Source organism: Nesoenas mayeri (genome assembly GCF_963082525.1).
Source record: "Nesoenas mayeri genome assembly, chromosome: 3".
Lineage (NCBI taxonomy): Eukaryota > Metazoa > Chordata > Aves > Columbiformes > Columbidae > Nesoenas > Nesoenas mayeri.
In genome coordinates, this window is record NC_137544.1 from 100,144,610 (window position 1) to 100,163,353 (window position 18,744).

General features: G+C 36.8%; 1 protein-coding gene across 5 annotated transcripts in view; it reads right to left on the reverse strand.

Moving 5' to 3' along the window:
* RAB3GAP2 (RAB3 GTPase activating non-catalytic protein subunit 2) overlaps window positions 1–18,744 on the reverse strand; it is a 47,991-nt gene that overhangs the window by 20,618 nt on the left and 8,629 nt on the right. For 3 of the 5 annotated variants that reach the window (XR_013921949.1, XM_080341357.1, XM_080341358.1), the window contains exons 2-15: window positions 16,759–16,823; window positions 13,201–13,324; window positions 12,089–12,170; window positions 10,035–10,082; window positions 9,842–9,917; window positions 9,565–9,666; window positions 8,376–8,475; window positions 5,787–5,885; window positions 4,770–4,918; window positions 3,695–3,774; window positions 3,493–3,582; window positions 2,572–2,711; window positions 603–819; window positions 135–278 (exon numbers count right to left, since the gene is read on the reverse strand). Coding sequence is in view for 2 of the 5 variants with exons in the window: in XM_080341357.1 (XP_080197483.1) it covers window positions 135–278; window positions 603–819; window positions 2,572–2,711; window positions 3,493–3,582; window positions 3,695–3,774; window positions 4,770–4,918; window positions 5,787–5,885; window positions 8,376–8,475; window positions 9,565–9,666; window positions 9,842–9,917; window positions 10,035–10,082; window positions 12,089–12,170; window positions 13,201–13,324; window positions 16,759–16,823 (1,516 nt within the window). In the remaining 3 variants the exon portion in view is untranslated. Of the gene's footprint in view, window positions 1–134; window positions 279–602; window positions 820–2,571; window positions 2,712–3,492; window positions 3,583–3,694; window positions 3,775–4,769; window positions 4,919–5,786; window positions 5,886–8,375; window positions 8,476–9,521; window positions 9,667–9,841; window positions 9,918–10,034; window positions 10,083–12,088; window positions 12,171–13,200; window positions 13,325–16,758; window positions 16,824–18,744 lie in introns of those variants that run through there. The other 2 variants (XR_013921948.1, XR_013921950.1) reach the window with 2 other exon arrangements.

Below are 18,744 nucleotides of genomic sequence, written 5' to 3' on the forward strand. Positions count from 1 at the left end.
ATACAAACCAATAAGATTATTAGCAGAGGACTATTTAACTTGAAAAGGAACAGCAGAATTGCTCTAAATAAAACATTGTTTCCAAAAACAATAATGAAATTAATTTGGTTATACAGAGCACAAAAGCTCCTTACCTCAGTGCTAAATGGAAAGGTACATGGACAGTTTTTACACTTTTAGAGATCGGATCAACAAGGCATATCTGGTAAGTCTGGGGCTGCCAGCCCTGGCTGGTAACATTGTTTAGACCCATTATTTTATAACCAGGATACAACAATCTGAAACCAACAAAAAACACAGCTTTTACAGTGAGGAACAAAATGAGCTAACTTCCCTTTCCACACACTGAATAAAAAGAAGAGAAATTTTATAAAGCTAACATTTAACAACTGCTAAATGTGGTTATCAGGAAAGACTGTAGAGTGATGAAACATGGCAAAATCTCTTTCTATAAAATAACAAAGCAGCTGCATTCAGTAGAAACACCAAGGGCAATGCAAGAAGTCTCTGACAGCACCTTGCACTTTTATCACTGGCACTATCCACAAATGGCTTTATTGCAGCAGCACAGCCCACGTGCCCACCTGCTAACTGTTCCTTACCTACAATACTTCCCCACATTGAAGGCTCCAACCCGAGGCCCCTGCTGCGTGCTCCACACTTCCAGAATGCCCCTCCTGGGAGCATAGATCACAAGGAACTGAGCCACTCTGCTGGGACCTTGAGCATTTCCAAAAGGAGAAAAATCCATCTTCTCAGTTTCCCTCTCATGGAGGTCCTCTACAGTCTGTATCCAGCCAACTTCTGCATCACGGTATCCTTTGTAAGAGAAGACAAAAGTTCTTTCATGTACGGAAATTAATACATGATTAGTAGACATCACTGCCCGCTTCAGTACTATTCCAGCAGCAAACTGTGTCTCAAACTGCGCAACTCTGGCCAGCAGCAGCACTGCTGTCCCTGGTCTATCTACTGGGAGTTGGGCCCACCAGAGGACTCCTCAGAGCCAAATGCAGCCTCCTGCAAAGCTTTGGGAAGAAACAAGTTCTTCCGGGAGAAGCTACAAAAAACCCAAACTCATCAGGTCTGTGCTCTGGACTTTACACCAATGCAAAAGCTTTTCAGAGAGGAAAGATCTGTAGTAAATGCCCAGATTTCTCATTTTTCAAAACAATAAAAAAAGATTTAAGGAAGGAAATTGCATAATCTATTCAATAGGATATAAGTTTTTATTAGTATATTTTCAGCATTAAAATGCAATCTCTAGTAACCCAATAAAAATATTAATCTTCTCTCTCACTTCTCTCTGGGTAACACAAATACTTTCCCTCATAAAATGTTCTTAAACAAGAAAGGCAGAGATGCTCTAATGACATCAATAAACTATGTAATGGTTCAGCAAGTACAAATGAAGGCTCCAAACCACAAGTGAAATACTAATGTATAAAACAAGTTTATAAGAACATATATTATACTGACAAGGCTGGAAGTATTCACAACTCAATTAACAAGAAAAGGCAGGATTGAAAGTATTCCATTCAGCAGACAGTTTTGCTTAAAAAATATAAGCAATTTCATATCTCAGCAGCCTTACTGGGGAAAAGCTGGTAAATTGTAAATATGTGTCCGACTACCAAATAAAGTTTGGGACTCTAACAGCACTTCCTAGAAAATATCAAGCTCTCAGTAATGAAGGAAAAAAAATGTCCAAGAATATCAAGGAGCACATATTATAGGCAATATGAGAGAAGGAGAATGCACAGAGGAAACATGATTATTCTGCTGTTACACTGTTAGCATGTCATTATGCTTGGACTCCATGGTCCTAAGGGTCTCTTGCCACCAAAATGATTCTATAACGCTATGTCACTGAATTAGCTACTACATTCATGACCATTAATCTTCTGAATTGGTAGTGCAGGGGACAGATAAGAGCTAAAGATATTCTACCTGGTCTTAAAACTTACATTCCATCTCACAAAAAGCTACAAAAGTTTAATTCAATAGAGAAGATAAGAAGTGTTGTAACATTAGGTATAATTACAATTTGAGAACTTAACATCTGCATTACTTTACAAAAGACCTCAGTTTAGAAGAGACTGAGCACTCTCTTCTTGTGCAGTCACCGTGGTGAAATTAAGAGTCTAACAAGTTGTACGTCCTGTTGCTGATTTTCCAAACTTCTGTTTATTTTCCTCAACAGAATTTAAAAATATGCTAGAACTTATTGAGAGAAAGAATCTTGGAGAACACAGCTAAAGTTCTTCCCAAAAAATTATTTGGTCAGAAGCTTTCTGTTGGGATACAGTCTGTGAGGAAAAAAAAATTTAAAAATCTATTGAATACAAACCAAAGAGAACAGTTTTCTTCTATAAGCCATACCAGAATTTCAGGGATTGCTACAACAATACCCTTATGGACATTTTATTCCATCTGCCTTTGATTTGTAATAACGCGGTGTAGTAAAGTCTGTGTTAATAATGGAAAACCACTTGGAATTCTAAGTCTGAACATAAGAAGCCACACTGTTTTGAAGAATATTATTTGCTATACTAATATACACTGTCATACCTTTCCACATCCGGACTGCAAGTCCTCTTGTAACATCCAGTAAAATAACCCTTCCAAAAGCATCTGTTACTGCTGCCAAAGTGTTACAAGGAGAAAGACATATTCTTTCACCATGACGACGGGAATCTGGAAGTCCAAATCTAAAAAAAATCAAACAAACAAAAAGTAAACATACTAGGTATCTATTTTTTCTTCAGAAATAATAAACAAAATATCTTATAAGGACTGAAATTCCTTTTTTTTTTTAAGGTAAGATAAGGTATGGGTAAAATGAAGAGCAAATGATGAAAAAGGTTGTGCTGTCTGATCTCACAGATCTATTAAAGTCCTACTGAAAACCAAAGTTCAGTAACAAGGATAAGTGATTGCCTTGTCATGTGTTGTCAGGCAAGGATCTCAGAGCAGTGGGTTACTTTATAAGCTCTCTTATTGCTGAATAGTCTTGAGAATACTTTAAAAAAAATCAAGAAAAGCAATCACGAATTTAGCCTTTATCAGCTTCCTTGATAACATTAAGCTACAACCTGTTGTGCCTATTCACCCCTCTTCACAACAGGGAAGCAAGATACCTCCTAGTTTTTGTGAGGGGCTTTAAACTATAAGCAGCAAACACCTCATGAAGGTTCTTTGAAGCACTTCAGTGATAAACTTCAGGACTTCTATTGATGTATTTCTACTATCATTAAACTGCGCACTGTTCTTTTATAGTAACAATGAACCCACACACTGGAAGAGAAAAAGATGAGTCATTCTGAGTCCAGAATGATAAACAGAAATGAAAGAAAGCTTAAAACAAATGACCTGCAAACTATTATCATCAAGAAAAACAAACATGTTCATCAATTGTACACCTTTCAAAATAATTCCAATAACTAAAAGCACAAGAGCTCTAAAGCAATTGACACAGTAGGTAGAGCTTACCTCACTGCCAGTGGGGTTGCAGGTTCAACTTTTGGTTTCTGTTTTTGGGCAGGTTCTTCTTCATGTTTACTCTTCCAACCAAGCCAGCCACTTGCAACAGAAAAACACATTAGGAGAATCATATTAATGGTCTTAAAAATCCTCAAACTATTATGCAGCTACTACAACAAAAAAAATTTTGTGTCATTTCCTTTTTTATTACCTGGCAGCATTAAATAATGCAGAAGTCAGTTTACTTGCAACTGCTAAGGCAACATGAGACAACAGCGGCTGTGAGCTACCCTGAAAGAAAGGAACAACGTGTTTAGCAAGTCAAGAAACAGTCAGCTGTGAGCCACCCTGAAATGAAGGAACAAAGTGTTTAGAAAGCCAAGAAATAGTTCTTACACTGAACTCAACTGCAGAATAGTTTTTCAGGCCTCCTATGGACTTTCAGCTCAGAAAGCATAGCTTTAAGACTCTGCAAAATTTTAATTCATTGCCCCCAGAAAAGCCATTCTGACATCTCTTTACCATTTCAAAATCCTCCTGCAAGTCACTGGTAGCTCAGTATGTTTGTCTGCAACAGAAGTTAAAAAAACCCTGTGTATGATTTATCATGGAGAGTTAGCTGGTGTATGGCTTTGGCATCCTTGCAAATATCAACATAAGCAGTTTTTTTCATAAGCATAATGGAAAAGCAAGTTACAAATCAAAATTCTGATTCTAGCATTTTCAATCAACTTTCAGTCCTGATAAGGACAGCGCACACATAGGGTCTGAATGTACACAACACACAGCTATATTGTCGTCCTTCTCCTCCAGTACAACAGAAGATGATGTTAATTGTGCTACAGGTTATCATCAAGTTGCAGTTTTCTTCTACAAATAGTCATTCCACTACATGAAATCACCACAGTTTACTCAGGCCACATGTGTACATTAAAGGCTTCCAAAAAAATCCATAAGATGCATGTTTACACAATCTCAACATAATTTAAAATAAAATTTAAAAAAACTTTGGGTTGCTTAATCAGCATAAATGAACAACTGAAAAAAATTTTAAGATACTTGTCTAACACCTTCATTTTAAGATAGAAAATAAAATTTCTCATTAGCGGGAACCTGTGGTGGACAGTACTATCACTTGCACTCCAAATCATTCCAGTCTCAGAAGATCAAGAAGAAGGGGAAATGTCAGCATAAAATGAACACAAGAACACTTCAGAAATACCCATAAAGAAAAGAGAGGGATTAATTATTTAAAGTTTCAGTTAAGTCAGCTTTATAGTACATACCTCCAGGGCAAAAAAGAAACCAGTGAAAGGATTGGATCCAACAGTAACATACTGAGACATAGCGGGTGGGTTGTTTTTTATAGCTGCATTATATCCACCTATATTGGAGGCAGTCTTCATTTGATCAAAAGGAGACAGTGTCATGATGCCTAACAAAAACATTATAAAGTGAATGTCTTATACTTTCAGAACAAAGACATGCAATTGCTCTAGGAGCCTGAATATATCCCAGCCTTCTTGACTGACCAGCCTACATTCTGGATGGAAGAAAAGCAGTTTTAACCACAGAAAATCGAAAGAACACGGTGAAATAATCTAATGTAATTAGGTTAATTATAAAGCATAATTGGTTTGTTTAGAAGAGAATTAAAAAAAAAAAAAAAAGAAAAAACCCAAAACACACAACAAAAATCAAAGTTCATCAGTAAAAGCACATCTACCGAATTCACTTCACCTGCCTCATTAGCCCCCTTCTGACCTTTTACCTGCTTTTGTGAAAAGGGTGGAAAAGAAATGAAGCTTACTGTTCCTCAGATCTGCCTGTCTGACAAGAACCTGGGAGTTCCTAAGGAGCAGAAGTCTTTGAGAGCCTAGAAGTCACTTTGTCTTTTTTGGAAAGGAGTAATCTCAAATTCTAGTTTTCTCCATGTGGTAGATTCAGGTAAGACCCCTACCAGTCTCCACCTGCCTGCCAGACAGTTGTTTAACCTGGCAGAAAGGGAAATAACAGTATCCAATTTAGTCTCTCTTCACGGCTTCTTACCAAACAAGAGAGGACAAGACAGCTACAGCCGTAACGTCCTTTCCCCTCTCAAGTGGAGAGGGGAGGTTCAATCAGACTAGAAGTGAAATATATTTTTGATGATGGTTTATGAGATCATTCACTACGACAGCTTTCTCCCACTATTAATTTCTATCCAACCAGTACCACTAAGTGCTCTCACACCAAAATTAACAGCATGAAAACATTCAGTTTCATTTAAGCCATATATTTGAAATTAAAACAGAAATGCTTACCAATACTAGCATGGTCAACAATCGTATCCACATCTTGCAAACCCCATTTCTTATAAGCTAATGGTGGAGGCTGAACATTCTCATTGCCAGATGCTGCAGCTGACAAAAGTTGATAAAACAAAAAAAATTCCTACTGAGTCAAAGACAAAGGAATAGGATAACAGAGGAAAAAAACCTGATGCAATCTGAAGCCAAAAAATAACCTAGTTTTAAATCAACATACATTTAAACACTCGCTGAACTAAAATGGCCTTTTGAAATACTTGCCTTAAGGCAATTAAAATGTTTTTTAAAAGTAACTGAATAAAACTGCACCTGATATTCCATCACAACTGTATTTTCTTCTTGCAGAGTTCTTTGTTTTACTAATCGTTCATGGTTTAATATTCTGTACAATTTTAAAATGCTACTACAATTTGTCTCTGTGGTCTGGGCATGTTTAAGTGGAAATCCCTCAGTCAAACTACTTGCAAAGTCAGCACATTCCCCAGGTACGTAACAGTATGAGGTAAGAACAGTGACAAAACTAAGGTAGTGATTGAAATTCCTCAAAATACTTATTACAACAAATACAAATAATTAAGAATTAAAGAAGATACAGCACTGTGGTTGCAGATACTACAACTAGCTGTAAGTGCTTCTCTGCAAATGGTGATCTCTTATTGAAAGAGTTGAGTGTGTTCTGGTTGTGAAAATAGATGGATATTTCTCATCATAGTGTCTGTTTCCTTTTGTATGTGTTGCATGATTCACAATATATAAAGTTTTAAAGTTCTGATCTACAGGAGTTTTGCCTTCTCTTATATTTGATGGAAATGCTACCTTTTCATTAAGAGAATAAGAACAGACATTATGAGATAGACCCAGGGATCCATTTAGCATGGCAGACCAGGATCTGAGCAAAGCTAAAACCAAATGTCTAGGGAAGAATATTAGAACGAGGACATATATCTGATGCCTCTTCTAAACCAGCTTCTGAGAAGTCCTTCTCAGACAGAGGGAAGCTCTAAGCAGTCAGTAAACCTCCAGAGCCACCTTCTCCACTGATGTGTCACAATTTAACCTCACACTGTATAAAACCACAGCTATTTCTTATTTTGAATTTACTACCACATAGCTTCATTTTATGCCACTTCACCCTGAACTGGAAGAAAAAGTGAGCAATCCATTCCTGTTGGCTAAGCCCATATGATTCCGAAAAGAGCTGCCTCACCACAGTAGCATTTCTCAGTTCTTTACCACTCATCCTTCTACATTAAGATTCAAACTTAGTTTCAATGTGCTGCTGTCCCACCAGTTCCTAATGCTGTCATGCTGGTAAATCCATTGTGCTTCCGACCTACACAACCTCGTAATTGTTGATGTGGCTTGCTGTAGATGAAACAAGAATCTGACAAATCCGAGGTTCAATCAGAACAACCATCAAGAAATTTGGGAGAACAAATCAGCAACAGCACCTGTTTAATATTTTATCTTGCAGAATAGTAACAGCACCACACTTACGCAATCTACCACACAGTACTGTTATGCAGTTCTCTTCTCACACCAGAAAACTGACCCTGTATCCAAATTAGAGTATAAGCAGCCATTATACTAAAGGAACTGGATCAAAGGCTGCACAATCAAACCAGGTATTAAAAGCTCTTAGACATTAACACAAAGAGCAGTGACCATTACAGGCATCATCATCACAGCATTATCACTTCCCAGAACATCCTTACTGGTAAGAAAAGCATTTCAATGACAGTAAAATCACCATCCTGACACGCTAAGAAGCAGCTTAGCAGTATGCTGTGGGTTAACCTCCATGGGCAGCTAAGCACCATACAGCTGCTCACTCCCTCCTACTGAGATGGGGAAGAGAACTGGAAGAATTAAAGTGAGAAAACTTGTGGGTTGAGATAAACACAGTTTACAAGGTAAAGCAAAAGCTCTGCATGTCAGCAAAGCAAAACAAGGAATTCATTCATTGCTTCCCATCAGCAGGCAGTTGAGCTGTTTCCAGGAAAGCAGGGCTCCATCACGCACACCAGTTACTTGGGAAGTCAAATGCCAGAACCCTGAATATTCCACCCTTCTTCCTCCTCTCCTCCCAGCTTTTATCACCAGGCACGACATCATATGGTGTGAGATATCTTTTTGGTCAGTTGGGGTCAGCCATCCCAGCTGTCTCCCCTCCCAGCTTGTGGTGAACCCCCAGCCTGCTCGCTGGTGAGGCAGTGTGAGAAACAGAAAAAGCCTCAATGCTGTGTAAGCACCCCTGAGCAATAGCTACAACATCCGTGTGTTGTCAACACTGTTTTAATCGCAAATCCAAAACACAGTACCCTAACAGATACTATGAAGAAAATTAAACCTATCGCAGCTAAAACCAGTATACAGTATTATGGGGAGAATGTACAAGACAGTCAATGCTACTCAGACAACTTGTGCTCTGGAAACATTTCCTTGTATGCAGCAGGTGCCAATATATTGATGGACAAACAAGGAAGATCCAAATTCCACCTTGATTTGATATTTAACAAACATAAGTCAATCTCACCTAAAGTATTAACGGAGTCAGAAATAAACATTTCCTCTGAAACATACCTCTTGCTACCTGATTGCGACATGCACGAAGGGACTGAAATAGGCTGAAACCATCAATTGTCACAATTGCTGCTGGATACAAGATACTTAGTTCTTCATTCTGCGCAAGAAAATGGGAGAAGGGAGACAAAACAAACAAACAAAAATCACTGTTACTGTTATAACAGCCTCTTTTCAGGCTTTTTATACTAGTAACTACAGGAAGACAAGGATTACATCCATAGAGTTAATTTCTAACAAGCCACAGGCAACAGAATAAGGACAAACTACAGAAATTCAGTATTAAGCCATCTAATATATGAATAAGAAAGTTATTTAGGCACATAATTTTATATTTTTATCTTCTTTCAATGACTTTTACATTTGCTTAATATGTTTCATGGCTTAGGGAGAAAACACAAAAGTTACAGCAGCTTGTGAAGGCCACAGAAAAACAGGTTTATCTAGAATGCAAGTATCAACATTTTATAAGCCAAATTCTGAAACTGAATTAGTGCCTGAATTACCACTTGGGCACACAAATGCTAATTTGGTGATATAAATTCAAGACTCAAATTCCTTAATGCTTCTATATTTCAAAACTGATCCCAAATGTCATGCTAAATCACTTGAGCATTTCTATAAAGCAAAGCTGGAAACTTCTGTAACTTCATTAGTTTTCTTCATAAAGCATGTAAACTCAGCTAACAGAAAGAAAGCTGGCTTTTCTATTAAACAGCTTAAGCTCTGCATGAAATACTCACAATGGCATGCAGTTTCCTAACACTATCTCTTATAAAGATTGACTAAATTTTTAGCTATCTTCTCCATTAAGTAATTAAAATAAGTTCTTATGAATGAGTACATACAGCTCTTGGCTTATTGCATTTTCTCCTTTCATCCATACATTATTGTATTTTGTGCACGTACATGAACAAACAAGAAATGAATGAAGCCTGCCTTTGCAAGGTTATCACAGAGAAAAATGAAATCTGTAGAGCTAACTAAATGCTCCAAAAAATAAAAAGAAATTCGGAATCCTCAAACTATACAGGCATAAATACTTCTAGAACAAGAAATCCAGAGTATCTTGTTCTAAGGAATTGTCCACCCATCAAAAACTGGTAAAGGACATAGAGGATTCACAGAGAAGACTCCCTTCCATACCCCATAACACTGCCACTTCGCTTTTGAAATAATCTGACAAAACCTGTTCTGTGACACCAGGATGCCTGGGAATTTCATAGGTTCTGCACTTAAGCTGTAGGACAGGATCTTCATTTAAAAGCTGGGCAAGAAGCAGAACGCCACTCTAGAAGAGAAAGAATATTGAGAATCAACATTTCTGTCTCATTTCTTAAGGAAGTCAAAAAGCACTATCTGCAGAAACAAGTTTTATAGAATTATTATTATTATTATTATTATTATTATTATTATTATTATTAAGAAACAGCCAGCTTGCAGGCCTGCCATGCCGAGAAACTCACTTCGGTGTAAAAACGAACATAGCCAGAGGTGAAGCCAACAACAATGCAGGTCCAGTCAGGACGGCCCGTGGAACTCCTGTTTCACAAAGATATACTAAAAGTTAAAAACATAATCCTGCTCAAAGCTGCAGACATACAATAATGTAATGTAAGGAGACTGAAGATGTATTCACATAAGAATATTGATCCTTACCTCTTCTGACTTGCCAACGGGATACACAATACACTACTCACACATTCACTAGAAACAGAAAGATAAAATGAGCATATTTTTTCTCCAGTTCTGAAATTTTGCTCAAGAGATATTGCTGAGTCACCATTTTAATACTTTAACAATATATTAATGCAGCACACAGTTTACCAAACTTATACTAAGGAGGTGAAAAAAACCTTTTCATTTTGAAGACATTTTCAATTACAAGTTCAAGAGCACCCAAATAGATTGCACAAGTGCTTATTACAATCTTCTTAATGTTGTCTTTCATCATTCACAGACTGATTACTTTGCCAGTACTCTTCAGTAAAGATTGAAGTTAAATCTCATGTAGCTATAAAGATACACCAAGAACAAACACTCAAAAAAAATAAACCAAACCTTACTTATCAAAATAAACTTTTGAAATACATTGCACAATAAGGTAGATTTTCAATCCATTGCATTTCACTACTTTATAATTTGAGAGCATTTGAAGAGCTAACAGTCTTTCCAGTTAATGCAATAACTGAGCATGCTTAATGCGTGGCAGGCCAAGCATGCAGAAGGCAAGCAGATGAGGCCACCCTATCTCAAATCAAGTCATTTAACTGTTACCAGAATAGAAAGTTTTACGCTGTCTAGGGAAACAGAGGCAGTAAAAAGGTTTAATGAAAGAGCATATAAATTCAAAACAACATCCCAAACAGCACTTAAAGTATAAATGCCTACAGTACCGTTGAGTATTTGCATTTCAGGTCACCTCCAATACCCAAGGAGTGATTAAATAATCAGGCTAGACAATTATGGAAAAAGCACGTTTTAAAGACAAGTTTGACATGAGTTGCAATTCGATTACAACTTCAAAGCAATGCTAAGTATCTCAGTGAAATCTCATCTTCCAATAGCAAAGATTAGCCACCACAGAATATTATCAGCTGAAGGCAACTTTGGGCAAAAAGAAGAAAAACAAAAAAAAGTCTTTTGCCAATCTGACACCAATTGACATATTTACAGTTCCACAGAAATAAAACCTTCACCTACAAGAAACACCTGCAAACCTTAAATCAAGATGTAGTGAATATAACCGTGTCTATCTGAGCAAAGCTACCTGTTCCGTAGGATAGTGTCTCGTGGGGCTGTACCAGCAGTAAGAAATACATCCCCAAACAGAATTTCTTTTCCTTTTTTTAATAAAAGATGACAGGGTAATTTCAGTGGTAGTATGGGGGAAAAAAAGAGATGCACGTAAAACAGTTCAAATGTGTGACAGCAGCAGATTTATGAAAAAGGATTATGATTTTTACAGATTGGAGAGAGGCTGATTAAGTCAACGCCTCCTGCAGCATAACAGAAGGTTGAACCGAATAGGGAACATGTTCAAAGGCAGACAGCAACTCGAGGTTGCAAACTCCCTAGCAAAATGCAAAATCTTCTTCCATATGGGACACTCGAGAAAAGTCTGCCTGGTTATCGAAGGCATAGCAAGCAGAAATATTGTATAAACAGCAAATGTGTGACCAAAGCAAATTTTCCAAGTCCACTAAATGCCTTGGAGCTCAAAACCATTCCTTGATCAGAGACATTACTTTATATTTGCTTGAGGTTTTGAAGATGAAGAGAAGTATTTCTAAAACAACTTCATACATTTTTGGTTGCAACATCCCTTCACAAAATTTCATCTCTACTATAAAAGTGGATTTTTCAAAAATGATACTTTTTTTTCCTTCGATAACAGGAACTTATAAGCAGCATGATAAGTAAATCTATTAAAATGTCTAAGTTACATACAAATACACTGATTTGCATAGAAAGTACTTTGGCTAATTTGTATGAACTTGTCCTGAGATACTACATTATGCATGAAGAATGACCTTTGCAGACAATGTTTCTGATCACCCTGGTTATTCCATTTCTGATTTCAACCTTAAAATGCATAAGACCATGAATGCACTTGAATGAAAGTACAACCAAAGAAAAAGAGTACAAATATTTACTACTAATTATTAAATGTGAAAACGACATTTTAATCACAGCTGCATATCAACACCTACCCTTCTTCAACATTCAGAGAGCCGCTCCAGCCAACAGCATATTGCATTTCCTCTTTTCCCTTGTCACTGTGCTTCCATTTAGCTGCAGTTAGGAATAAAGACACCATGTATAAAACATCTATGTATGTTTTGCATCTCACAGATTTAGTCCTATTCCTAATCCTTCTCTTTTGTGCAATGCATCCTACCATACTTCAATTAAGTACCAATTACAAACCTTGAAGACCATAAAAATACTACTACATTTTCAGTGACTTTTCTAAAGAACTCTTTTCTTAGAAATTTACGTGGAACAACATGCTACTAAAATTCTGAAATGCCTAGTTTCATTTAAAAAGATTTATACAGTAATATCTACTTCATCAGATTTTTAAAGGTTCAATTAATTAAACAAGGATCCTTAGGAGAAAAGTATTAAGCAAGAGAAAACTGCTTCTGGGAAAATTACTGAAGATGAGCTTAAACAAATAGGCAATTTTATTTTTAACCACCAAGAAGGACATGGGAATCCTACATTAAATCTGACAATGAGAACTTTCCAAGGAACACTGCTACCTTTTCATTTTTGCTGAAAAATTAGCAACTAGCATGCATTGCTTTTGGAATACACATTTTTGTGTAAACATTTTAGGGTAAAATATAATGGCGCACATTCTTCAAAATGGGGAACAATTTTCTATCAAATGTGGAAATCTCAAGAACAATCCACCTCAGTACTGCCTCTGCCAAGTGACTAGCTTAGCTGGCACATTTTTTTTCAAGAAAAAAAAGAAAAATAAGGTCAAGTATTTCTTAATGGATAAAATTAATACAAAGTTTCCTTTTCCTTATTGAGCAAAATTAATATCAATATCTCTGAGCATCTCAAACAGCCAGGTATAGTATATATTAATTATACAAGATAAAATGGTTTTCTCAGATCAAAATAGAGCTGAGAAGTAAAGACAAAAGAACTTAATTGCCAACCAGCATCTAGAAAATGCAACATGTGTACTAAAAAAAAATCCTTGAAGATATGACTTGGGGGGAGCAGATGGATGTGGGAGAAACAAATCTTGTCCTAATTACAATTAAGCATACTAGTATATATACTTAAGAGAACGTATACTTACGCACTAAAAAGACTGCTTTCTGTTCATTAGCTATTACCATCAGGTCATTTGTTGGTGACAAGGACAACACACAGTCCTGAAGCCAGTAATTTCTCTGGTTCTTGGAGTTAGATTCCTCTTCTTCCTACAGGTAAAGCTTTAGTCAATGTATACAACAATTTCTAAACATAGCAGAACTTGCAAGATTCATGACAACAACTTGACTTGCATTCAACACCAGCACTGAATGGACTGTTACTTGGCAAGACACTAGAGTTCCAACTTGCATGAAAAGCCATGAGAAATGCATCAACCATGCACTAATTCTATCTGTGCATTTACAAAACAGAAAACAAAGAAGTGCTCATCACTAACTTTACTCCTCAAAATCCTCTTTCAAAGAGGAACTAGAAGAATGAGACTTAAAGTTTTTTTATTATTATTGATTAAGGATTGGAAAGAATCTCTTTAGTCATTCTCATTACAACGCATACTCAAAATGAACAATTTATCCCAGTTCATACACGGACCAGCACTAAGTAAATATATTCACATATGAAGAAAGTAACTAAGCTGGCATTCACACTAAAGCTTCATGGTAACAACCAATAGGTACCAGATGCCTTTCCACACCAAGGAACATTACAAAGAAACAAATTCAAACGACGAAGTGTCAAGTTTTAAGAGTTTAATGATGGGTACATAAAGACTTAGATACCATCGTTATATAAAAAAAGCAAAAAGATTGCATCTTTTTGCCTTAGAACAACAAGCCAAATATTTGGTTGCAGAACAACCAAGGTAGCTCCTGCTAACCATAGTGCAAAGGCAGCAAGTAGCTAACAGGTTCTGAGCAGGCTGCTGCATGGTCTCTCAGAGATGCTACCCCTGCTTTCTTGGCTCCATCCTTTTACCCTGATCACAGCAATACAAACACCTTCTCTTGTCCCCAGTTCCCACTTCCATAGCCACCTACACAATGCTACCTCTCCTCCCACCCCTCCAAAATATTACTCCATCCTCTAGTATCTCAAAGCAGTTATGCACAAATGGAAAGAAAAAAACCAAACACACACAAACAACAAAAAACCAAAAACAAAACAAAAAAAACCCAAACCAGACCAAAACAAAAACCCAACAACTTCAGCGTAATCATTTTCTGATCTGTGTGACTTACTCTATTGTAATAAAGTTGCACTTACTTGAAAATATACACATTTCCTTCCAGAAGAAGAAGAAAACACACCAAACTAACCACAACACAAACAAACAACACACAGCACAACTGTAGAAGAATTTGCATATCATACTCTTCATCAGCTATTCACTTGTATTTATTTTCTTTCCTAAGGAAAACAGTCACTTTGTGCACATAAGAATACCCTGTATATCCACCATGAGGTCTAGATTAGCACACTACAAACATTCTGCTAACTATCTTTGTCCACACTATCTCTTGATTTATGCAAGACAACAACCAATTTTTATATCATTTTTGTCTGTTGAGGGATGCTAAGTTCTGTAACATTTTTCTCCTAATTACTGGCATTTTTCAAGACTTTACAAAAAGGTGATGAAGTTGCCTGGGATACTCATTACAACTTTAACTTCTCATGACAGAGGTAAATGATAAATGTATCATGTGCAAAACACATAGCCAAAACCCAAAGAAAAGCCTTGTACTAATTTTTAATGTAATACTTTTCAAACCGAGGAAAAAGCAACAGAAATGAAAGGTTTGTTTTAAAATTAAAAGGAATTAGAATTTTATTTCAGACAAAGAAGTTAAATAAAATTATCTGTATGCATAAACAACGAACTTGAAATCTAAAGACAAAATATGGCCATCTTATACTAGTGACAAAAATAAGCTAAGGGTTAAAACAATACAAGCAATGAACTTGCAAAAGAAACTACTTTAAAAGGTGAAAGACAGAATTATTAAAATCAGCACTTAAGATTTCAACATAATCATCCCTACAAAATGGCTAATCAGTTACATAAAGAGAAACCTTACTGAAGAAAACTTTTCCCCCTTTCTTTTAATTTTCAATGTCTTCTCAAAAGTTGCTGTGTTCCATGAAATAGATACTTGTCCAGGTGATTCGAGTAATTCCAAGAAAAAAACCCCAAGTTTTACACCAACTGTCATGCAAATCAATGAACAGTTAAAAGATTAAACATGGGAATTAATTATTATATTATACTAATAATTCTCAACTCTGTGCTAGACTGATGCACTCATTTTGGTGTGTGTTCAGACATACAGACTCATGTATTTCTATGCTCGTACAAAGAACAACCTGTTTGCTGTGGATGACACGTTTTTCTTTCTGAAGAGTTTGACCTGGAACCACTAGCAATTTTGGAGGGAAACATGTAAGCGCAGGAGAAAGAGGTTCTTTGACAAGAAGGGTATGATCCACCTGGCAGAAGAGTTTGACATTTTAAAGAAAAGAGAGAAAACTAAGACAATTTCAATTTAGCAATACATGATGGTTCTTTCAAATTAAAACTTAAGTAGAAAATATAGCAATTTTTGTCCTCATTAAGGAAGTTATAAACATTACAGCACACTTAACAAAGATGGGGCCTGAGAAACACATTCATTTCATGGCAATTATAGTGGAGCTGAATACTAGTCCCCTTTAAAACTTCTCACGCTTGTCATTCCCTGACATCAGCATTAGTGATTCATCCCTGCAAGACACCGTGCTCATTTCAACTTGTCATCACAGCTGAAAAATCTGTTTCCCTGCTGAGGTAAGTAGTTACAAGGATTCTGCCCAACTGCTCGGGCACAATTCCTGCATATTGAGATAAAGAAAGCAGATAAGAGAGTTTTGTTGACAAAGTGAGGTCTGGATTCCTCATTCTACGCTTTCTCTAACATAGAATTAATCAAGCAATTCTGTTCAGATGACTCATTCAGATGCAGACAATTTCTACACACACAGCTTCCCTAACATCTTATTCAAGTCAACTAGAAGCCTCATTCTTACCAACAATTACAGACTGGCTGCGTTATTCTTAGGTGAACTAGTTGGGCAGAGGGATGTTTCCCTCCCTTTAAAAAGCAACTGTGCTGCCCCATCCTGCAACTAGAATTTGACCCCTCTTGTGACAACAGCCACACAACATAAAAGCAGTACTATGCGATTATCAGAAAGACACCTCTGTCAGTGGTTCAGGATTTAGGAGTTTTTAATTTATTTTGATACCTGGTAGATTACTATAACTTCACTGCCATGCCCTACTGCCTGTGGCTAGCTATAGGACAAAAAAGATGCTCCCAGCTGCAGCAGCACAGAAAGATGTATGTATACTCTAGTGAGAAAAAAAACCTATAGAATACAATAATAGGAATAATTACAACAATAGATAACATCCAAGCTATATTTAGAAACAATTACAGGAGCAAGGGACAAACAAATAGCCACATTTAAACCACTGGTCAAGACCCTTCTTGCCCAGGTGATAACTACGTAAGAGAAAAAGCAACACACAAACAAGTGGAAAACTCTTTTAGAGTAAGCAAGATAGCAATGAAAACTCGATTAGATATAGATATAAACTTACAGGTTCTTGTAATTCTGCTTCATCCCAGGCTCCCCAGCCACCATCTTCCCAGCCTGTTGATTTGCCTGGTAAAAAAAGATTTGTCATATGGATACAGCATAGCCAAGGAAAAACACAATCAAAAAGGATTTTTGGTGGTCGCTTTCCTTTCCCCACCAATGCATTATAACCTCATTTATGGCAGATACTAACGGGGTTCTACAGAAAGAACCATGAAGTGGTTGAAATATGTGTCTTACTTCTCTGTACTTTCATTTTTGACACTATGGAAAAGTCATAGTAGAAGATGTTACCTAAGTACAAATTGGAAACAGGTGTAACACCACCTGTGTCTAATTCTGACAGCCTGCATCTAGAACTCAGGCCAAGTAACACCTTACAGTGCCTGGTACAATACATAGGTGACCCTTCAAGGGGGCTTCTCCACAGTTTACTAGAACAAATTATTCAATCAAATTTGTCTTTTTTAGTTTCTCCACAGCCATTTCAAGAGAGCCAAGACACGTTTCTAGTTTTATACAGCAAGTTGAAGCAAAGAGTGAGGGCATAGGGGTGAAACCCTATGTGTCCATTTAACAAAAACCTTCTTTGATGGGTACAGAGACCTAAGACCTTACTGCAAAATGAAAGCTTTAGCTTATCTGATTATTAGAACCCCAGAGACAACAAAAGCCCCATTTTGTACACATTAGGCAGCTACAGATGTAAAGAGGACAGCAGTCTCTCTCCAATCCTGGAGGACTCCATGTATATGACTCCTAGATGTTTTACTAACTGGCATAAGATGACCTGTAAGACACCATGAGAACCTCATATGCACAATTTCATGAGAAACAGTATTTCTATAGATGAGTAAAATATCTTCCTTTCCATAATGGTGGATTTTGTTTTGGTTTAAGTCAGTTGCAGAATTAGACAGTAGTAATGCCTGTTCATTTTAACAGGAATGACAGCACATGGAAGTTCATCTGTGACAAAACACCTAAGCCCAGGATCACGCAGAATCGACCACCACCACTCTCAAAGCAGAAGCTGAAGCTGTGGCCTCTGGGGGGGAAAACGAGCATAAGGACCTTGGGCTGCTCAGGGTTCAGCAAGACACCACAGAGGAAAATTAACAAGACATTGATCAGATTCAATTCTGTCATACAGAAACCTCAGAGAAACCACGAGCTTACAAAATACCTCCAACACCTGAGAAAACAGAGATTCACAGAGACAGGCCTACTTCTCAGTTGTCTTATAAGAGTTAATGTAAAAAATTTACATAAAAAAGCACCTGAAATCCTTTCATCTAAAAATATGAAATTTGATGTGAATTTAAAAGCCTATGCAAAGGGCAATTATGCACAGGCATTTCATGGTAGAAGATGTACAATTCTCAAACACCACCATCATTGGGAACTTCAACAAGTTAATTAGATATCACTGGAGTTCAGTAGAAAAGCAAACACTGAATTCCACCTGGAAGCATAAGCATGAAATCTGAAGTAGTAACATCAATTAGATTTCAAGAGTTTTCCAAGGATTTCTTTCAAGTTTTTCATTAACTGGTGCCATGGCTACTTGGACCACAAAAATTAGTTTAATGCCATGTCTCAAATTAGTTTAAATTTAGTTTTAAGCAAGCATGATTTTGCTATTTTGGATGGTCAAACAGTACAAACAAGAAGGTTTCTATCAACAACACTTTATTTGGTCTAAGAACTCTAGTTCCTTTACCACCAAAGGCAGAATCCAATACAACAAAACAGAAATCTGTATTCTCTCTAAGCAGATTTTTAAACTAGTGTAATGGCTAATGAAGACAAAAAACTTAAAAGAAAAAAATTAGCCTAAGAAACTTTCTACCAATGTTGTTCAGAAGGTATTTCACAAGACTGTAGAAAAGGCCCACTCCTTGAATAACTTGTTAAAATTGAAAGGTCTGCACTGTCTCCAAAAAGAACAAGTCAGCCAGTTTTACTTCACTTCATCATCATCAAT